Genomic DNA, 8,478 nt, shown 5'->3' on the forward strand with positions numbered 1-8,478 from the left:
ACGAATTTTCCTTTTTATTAATGGTTTTAGAGTTATGCGACACATAACGAGATGGAATAGAGGGTGCGATGACACCATGTCACTTGACAAGTCATAGCACACATGGCGAGATGACATGGATTACCTTGGAGTTTTAAAATATATATAGATGTGTGGGTACATAGAGAGGAAGGGAAAGTTACGAAATCATCTGCAAGTAATTTTACTAACAATCTAATATATATATATATATATATATATATATATATATATATATATATATATATATATATATATATATATATATATATATATAAAGGGGAGTTTTTTGGAGAGATTTTAGAGCGTCCACGTAGGATTGTCCAGTCACATAATTAAATATTAATTTTATTTTTAAATGATAAATAATGAGTTGAATATAATAGTAGTCAAATACTGATAAAAGACAATAAGGAATAATATTATCAGTAAAAGTATAGGATAATTATTATCCTAATCAATAACACGTTTTTAAGATAAACTTTATAGGTATTTTAGTTTACACCAAAAACTCATTGCTATAATTCCCTATATAAGCATTCAAAAAAAAAAAAAAATTTCCCTATATAAACAAAGCATCGTCACTTCTCATCCATCACCAAAAAAAAAGTTTGAAGCATTCTCAATTGTTTAATTAAGTTCTAAACAAAAATATTAACTATGGGTAAGGGTGAAAATTCTGATGTTCCTGCTTCCGAAAACATGACCGCATGGCTTCTTGAGGTTAATAACCTCAAAATCCAACCTTACACTCTTCCCGCACTTGATAACAAAGGGCTATTTATGACAGGCTCAAATCCCGTGACAGGATATCTAATTGTATATGATGAGGTAGTCAATTATGACAATCATGTTGTTATTTTAATACTTTTACCCCATAAAATAAATAAATAAATCATGTATTGATCTTAATTCTAGTACAACAAATTCTTGAGTGTTTTCAGAATACACAAAAATGTCAATTATAATCTACCAGTCATTCACTAATACAATCTGGAGATTGATTTATCACTGCTTCTTGAACCGAATTAACTAAGGAATGAACAACTGCACCTAAGGGCACAAAACGTAATTACTTGAACAAAATTAAAATGAGACGATTTAAATTCAAAGGGTGGAACGGAAAGAACACAATCTAGATAAGCCCTACCGAGTACTGACATAAAAATTATAACCAATCATTTAAAAAACAGGAAGATGCAGTACAAATCTAACTCCACCAAATACAACTTGTCTTTTGTCAATTATCAATTAGGTGGCTCCAACACTCTCTCTTCAAACAAAACATTCACGACATAATAATAACACTTATTTTGTTACCATCATCCATCCTTAAATGTTTCTGAATCGCCAAAACAGTACCACTACCACTGTTCCCAAATATGACCCACCTGTCTCACCAACATCTATTTCGTGTAACAATGGAGTTTTACATTATCATGTCTAAATCAGAAAATGGACGATATTGTGTTTAATAGCATGTAAGCAAGCTCAGATCCTTACAAAATACCCTATCACATTCACAAAAACAAGATGACAAGCACACTTGCTATTACAACGTAGGGAAGCTGAGTATAAACTGATCCTAAAAGGAGGGCGCGCTATACAAAATTAAAAAGCTGCATCAGATGTTACCTACAAGTTTATCAAGCCATGCCCCTTGTAGAGTCAAAACAAAAACTTGCTCGAACACAGTGGCACCTAACACCTCCATCCTTAGTCAGTCGTCTTGCCTAATCCCCATGCAGAATAACTATCTTGTGATCCAAATTCCTGGATAGTCAAATCATAACATTAAATAACAGAAACTTAAATCTTATCAGACCAAAACTAGAAATAAAACAGGAATATAGTCTTGGCCCAAGCTCACCAGCTGGCTTAATCTGAAATCAGGAGGTGTATCTAAATCTATGTTTGCAGGATCAAGAACCAGATTCTGGCAATCTTCCAGATCCTTTTTCAGATCGTCAGGTCCCAAACGAGCATACTCTGAAAGAACATATCTCTTCTTCGCTACATCATCTGTATTTGTACTTCCATTTCTGTTCGGAGACTGGCTTTGAAGGAGCTCGTCACACAGAGATAGCCCTTCCACAAGTTGTTGGGAATTTAGCAGATACTGTGACTCGCTGTCCCACCACTTTTCTTCCTCAACCGTGTTGTCACCATGTTCCAGAACTGGGTCCTGTGAAGTGATATCAATGCAGTCATCTTTTATGCTATCATTTACGCCTGATGATATAGTTATTTCTTGTTGCACTTCATCAGCAAATCCCATCTCACGGTCCTGTGAGGTGATGATAATATCAAATAAATACACAAGTGTACTCAGCAATCAGCTGTTGTATCACTATGAAAAACAAGTGTCTTCTTTTTCAGAAATATTGATGGTCAAACAACTCAGTAAAAATATAAATGCTTTTACTCATTCAGTATATAATATAGAATAACATCATTTACTTTGTCCCGCTTTTGATTACCTGTTCAAATTTTGCAGGCAACTGCTTCAGAAGGCTTTCAACTAAAATTATTACTTCTCAACTCAGTACTCTCTCATGGAGTTTAATACTTAAAAGTGAAGGAGCTGGATCCTCATCTATACCAGATCCCAATACCGATAGTCTATAAACATAGCAATAATGGTGGCATAAGCAGTAACAGATACACTACTAGTATGTGGTAATTTGCTTATGAACAATGGATATGACGACCTACAATGTCAGAAAAACATCTACTACGCACGTAATAAAATATCAGATGAAACAACTTTCAAGAGTGCATAGGTTGCCAAACAAGGAATCTACCTGGGCACCAGAGTTGCAGTTAACGGATGAGATATCATTTTTTGTGTGAAGTCGCATTTCATTTCGAGGAGGATCAGGGGTGACAGATTTTGGAGTTACAGGATCTACTTTAACAACTGAGTCCTCTGCCACATCAGATATATACCCGGTAGTCTTCTCACTTTGTTTCACCAGCTGCTGCTGCTGATAGAAGACTTTTGAAATCACATGTGATCCATCTTTCTCATCCTCCTCTATACCTAGGTGGTACTGATGCATGACCCAATTTGTTTTCTCTGGCTTGCCACCTTTCACAGCGACGTACAAAACCATTATTTTCTTGCATCCCTTTTGTTCCCCGTTCAGAAGCACTGGCTTAGTCCGGCCAGTCTTATGCCAACGAACGTCACCTAAATTATTACCATGAATTTTCCGGCGCTTTCGTGTACCTGTGTTGTAAGCCTTGATAGCTCTATGAAAGAAGTGAGATGCACTTCCATCTCGCTTTACACCTGCATTAGCAATTATCAGCTATAGAAAATTCACCTCCTAAATCCAAGAAGCTAGTACAGTTAATAAGTTGCAACTAACCTGGTAGATTCTCAGGATGAGTGTAACAAATTCCATCGTCTTCATCAACAGTCGGGATAAACTCATCAATGAAAGGATGTGGTGCCTCGTCTCCAATGCCAGATTTTGCAAGTAAATGTTGGGTGATCTCCTGGTCAGTAGGATCAAATTTTACTCCTCTAGGTAATCCTGGCCACTCCTGTCCAACCTGGGAGCAAGAAAAAAGCCATGCCTAGGTGTAAGAAACTAATTTTAAAAAACAACCTTTAAGTCTCACTACTCATCACAAGGTCAAAGCCATATGTTCACCTAAAAAGCTATATGTACAAAATCCTCACTTTTTCAGAATATTGGTATTTTGTTATTTGCATTATCTTCATAGCATAATACGAACGATTGGAAAAAAAATTATAACTATGATGAAAATGAAAATGACTTATCTTTAAACGGAATATGTAAAGGAAGAATAACAAGGCAAGTCATTGATAAAAAAAATGCACGTGGTTTAATGAGATATTGTAATTTAGTCCATTACAATTCAATAGTTAAGGAATAATGAGTCTTTTACCCTAGCTAAATTAGCGAATAATTTAAATAGTTCAACAATTTCCAGCTCCAGGTTCTATCTCATCTTCAAATAATTTTTCAGAGTAATATTTTAGTTTAGTCTAATAATAATATCTGATTCTGTAGAACAACACAAAGAAAATTATTGAAACTGATAAATTAGCATCGTTCTTTAAAATAAATGCATCGAAGGCAGGAGATTAAAAAAATGGGTGTTTAATTCTGAGATAATCATGATTAAACAAAACTCGTAAATTTTTCCCTATTTCGGGAAATCATTGACCTCGGGGGAGAATCACGAGTCATGGCACTCTTCATACTCAAGGCTATAGTAATAACATAAATAGATGTCTCAAATTGGTGCTGATGTTGCGGAACATCTGAAATTATTGAGTTATTGATGAATAAGGGAGCGATCTCTATCATCAATTGAGTCTGTTCTAGGAAAGCTTCATTTGAAAACCTTGTGGTTTACTGTCATTCTCCCACACTCTACAGTGTATAGCACTGAACTTTAAAATGATTGATTATAATTATAACACTGATGCGGCTGCAATACTTTAATTCCCCTGCAGGCTGCAACCATAGCCACCTCTTCGTTTGCACCTCATTCTTCTTCAACCTCCCAATTTCCTAATGCTTCAACCCCCCCCCCCCCCCCCTCACTAGTCACTACCACCTACCATGTATAATCCCCTCTTTGCCCTTGAATTCCACATAGATAGACAAGCAAAAGAGCACTACACCACCTTTTCCCACATCAATAAAGGAAGAACCAACACCGTAATTTCAACTGTCAAACACTTATAAACTCACATTCACCTCAATTTGTTACCATTTCAATCCCCCTCTTTACCCTATTTTTGCTGAAGCAAAGATGAGAGGAGGGCAACGGGCCAACAGTTTAGCAAAATTCAGGTTACATGGGGACAATTTACAAAGCAAGTGATACACAAACTGCAAGAGTTGCCATAAAATATCCTCTAGTGTGGCATAATTACAGAGTTCACTCTGAAAATTTTGCAATACCTACATGTCATACATACTTGGTATTAATGAAATAAAACAAGCTCAATTGGGGGATACAAGAGCCAAATCTCACTGAAGTTATCTGCAAAGCCTGTATTCAATCATCCTTATTTTTTAGGTTGAAACTCATAAATGTAAAAGCTACAGATCAACCATCAAGGAACGGATAATGCCTTTTTTTTCTTTATTTTCTTTATACTCCTTACGTTCTTGTTTATTAGTCCCTTATGGAATATTGAACAATCCACTAAAACGACACCTTGCATGTAAATCTCTAAAGAATCTCACCCATGTGGGTAGGAGAGAGAGAAAATTCAGAAAATGTAGGTAGGTGGAATGTTTAGTACTTTAATGTTGTTAAATTAGAAAATAAAGGGACCACTTGCATATTTAATTGGGATGAAAAGGGAATTACAATTGTAATATAAGGCTAAAAGGGGAATAATTGTTGAACAAATAAGGAAAGATTCTAAAAGGGACTAATAAAAAAAACATCCCAATACAGAAAGGGGACTAATAAACAAGAACGGAGGGAGTATATATATTTTATTCATGAAACATGCAAACATTTACAAACACTTATCAATTTGAAACTGTAGCACACTTCCCTGGAAAAGTAGATATGCAAAGCCTACATGTAAATGGTAAAAATGCTTGAACTAAAAAGCCTAAGCTGTCATGGAGTATGCATCTTCACCCACCACAGGTATTCAATGTAGGTAAATATATGTTGTATTTTCGTATCTAGCAGTAACGCCATGAAAACAAGTTAAGTTAACAAATGTGAAAGTAGAATGTAATACATCATTGTTGTCAATAGTATGGTGGCAGTTGGGACACGATCTAGTTGGGTTGCTTTTCCACTTTATATTTCCTAAATCGCAACTCCCAGATGCACACTTTATTTTTGTAGCAAATCTGTTGCCATCAACCAGCCATGAACGTCTGCAATTTCAAATAATTACAACTTGTAAAGCCAAGATTGCAATGCATAACCACTTCATGAGGTTGATATAGTAAGGACCCTTAAGCTAATTCATTCCAGTATAACTGTATAAGTGTATAACATCATCCAGAATTGCAAAAGCATCCAATATGCATACAACATTACAAGTATTACAATTATCACATGATGAAACCACCATCATAGTGAGATAATAACAATATACTCCGTATGACACACGGTTTCAAATCAGTGAGATAACCAGGCATTGGCAAGTTAAACATAATACTTGAACCGCACAGCTTTTCCAACTGTTTGGCCCAACTACAAGACTAGTCATTTCCTATTAATACGCCTACAATCACTGTTGTCAGACACTTTAAGGTGAAACAAAAAGGCTTACTGATTGAAGCACACAGTTTAACAATTAATACTAATAAATAAAAATGCTCCTTAAACTAACAATCTAATAGTGGCATGGAATTCAGAAATCATAGATTTAGATCTGCCGTTCGACAGTACTTCACTTAACGAAATGTCTCAAATCAAAAACTGATTCTGGACTATGTCAGGAATGTCAGGAATGTGACATTCTTCTTTTAAAGTTCAGGGTTTTCAAAAGCAGCATAAATAAGTAGTTCACTCCACCCCGACCAAAAAGTGAATATAGCAGTATAGCTTGGATAGGTCTACCAACTCTTGTCAGCGAAAATGTACACAGTTACATGTGTCCACCATAATACACAATGGCAACAAGTAGACCAAAGAGAATACAACTGTACTGATTTACTTTCCAGGAAATGGAATTAGATGTGCTTCAGAAATCAATTATGATTTGCGAATCCAGGAAATGATAAAGAGTTGAAATGAAATCCCAAATTGATAAATGAACCATAATGACATAATTGAAGAGAGAAAGTGACGGTGGGGGTGACAAGCAAAAAGAGCAAGAGAGATAGATTCTTTAATTCTTTTCTGGAGGTTGGCCGGTCAAAGAGGGTGCACAAGGGCCGGAAAGAATTCAGAAGTTCCAGTATCTCAAGTGGTAGCCCTTGCAAAGAAGTTCTCTGATGAATGGAATGTCACTTAACAATTGGAATCCAAACTCTTTGCATCCTATTTCTAATCACCTCACCAGCCTCCCACCCCACCCCACAAACACACACAAATTTCTAGAACATTTCTCAACTCAATTTTGATTGCTCGGTCCTAGTTTAAGTACTTTGGAATTTGTTATCAAGGATCATTTGGGCAGTTTGCCAGTTTGCGATGAGCTTGGGACCCAGTATCGTTGCAGCAGAAGACTATTCGGGGAGGTATCAAAACGGACCTCTTCCTTGGCATCAAATACTTAATCATAGAAGGTGATAACATATGAGTTATTAGTCTTATGACTGTTGTCAATGCGATCAAACATCAGTAGAAATTTACCCTTTGAAGGTGATAAAATATGTGTTATCAACTCCATCAAATATCAATGCAAATCAACCATTGTTTCTGGGAGGCTAACCAAGCACAAGATTTCATAGAAAATATAGGCACGAAAACAAGAGTTGGTCCGCTTCTAGGGGCAGAGCATCTCCAACGATTGTAGTTAAGGACTTGTTTGCAATTTTTAGAAGTCCCAAGCTACTAGCTTGACTATTGGAAATTAGTTTGGCCAAGTTAATTTGCTTGAAAAAAAGTGACGAATAGTTGATTGCAAGTGTCACAAACATTTAACCATCAAGCTACTAGCAAACCATCGGGGTACATGTTAGAAAGGGGAGTAGCTTAAAATCCTATGTAGCGTGACAAACTAATTGACAAATTAGCTTGCCAAAGGAGATGCTAACCTAGTTTTTCTTCCATGTCAAGAGAAAAAAACCCAATTATAAACTGTTGGTGGGCAAGCAATACTATGGATATTGACATCATAGGATCATAATCGTTTTACAAAATTTCATATAAAATCATTAACATAAACCACAATCCGATCAACAAGGTTTTACCAATACCAGAATCAAAGTACTAACTTCTCCTAACCCACTTCAACTCAACAATCCCAAAGATCATGAAATTATTGTAGTATTTGTTGCTTTCTGCTTGAAAATAAGCATTAATAATAAGATAAAAATTAAAAAACACAAAACTGAAAATTAACTGTCAATTCATCATCCCCCTCCCCTCAACCCTCAAAAAGAAAAAAAGAAAATAGATCAACCATGACGTATAACTGGATATAAATTCACTATTATTATGTTAAAGAACAGATTTGGGAAATTTGAATAATGCAGCACCCACCAAAAGTAAAAGATAAATTCAATGACCAAGGCAGAATCAGTTTAGTTTATCATCAACAATCAACAAATAAAACCCAAATTCATAAAGATAAGAAAGAGAAAAGGAGATTACCCAGCCATATGGATTAAAGAGTTAAGCGATGAAGATGATAGAGTGTTATTCAATGCCCTTTTGTGCTGGATTACATACAAAATCTTCAAAAGACAGTTCAAAAGTGAAGGACTTGTGCAGTTGTGCCTGTTTTCTACCATTACTAGGTTTTTTCATTTACACTTTTAGTTTTTT

General features: G+C 35.6%; 1 protein-coding gene across 1 annotated transcript; it reads right to left on the bottom strand.

Moving 5' to 3' along the window:
* Positions 1-1,401: 1,401 nt before the first annotated feature.
* Positions 1,402-8,478, bottom strand: LOC110789624 (SUPPRESSOR OF GAMMA RESPONSE 1). The gene is made up of 6 exons (XM_021994322.2): positions 8,305-8,478; positions 5,771-5,912; positions 3,393-3,579; positions 2,823-3,313; positions 1,889-2,305; positions 1,402-1,791 (listed from the first exon to the last, which is right to left on the bottom strand). The coding sequence occupies exons 1-6, from the start codon at positions 8,442-8,444 to the stop codon at positions 1,735-1,737; spliced, it is 1,434 nt and encodes a 477-aa protein (XP_021850014.2). The 5' UTR covers positions 8,445-8,478; the 3' UTR covers positions 1,402-1,734.

Source organism: Spinacia oleracea, chromosome 3, assembly GCF_020520425.1.
Source record: "Spinacia oleracea cultivar Varoflay chromosome 3, BTI_SOV_V1, whole genome shotgun sequence".
Lineage (NCBI taxonomy): Eukaryota > Viridiplantae > Streptophyta > Magnoliopsida > Caryophyllales > Amaranthaceae > Spinacia > Spinacia oleracea.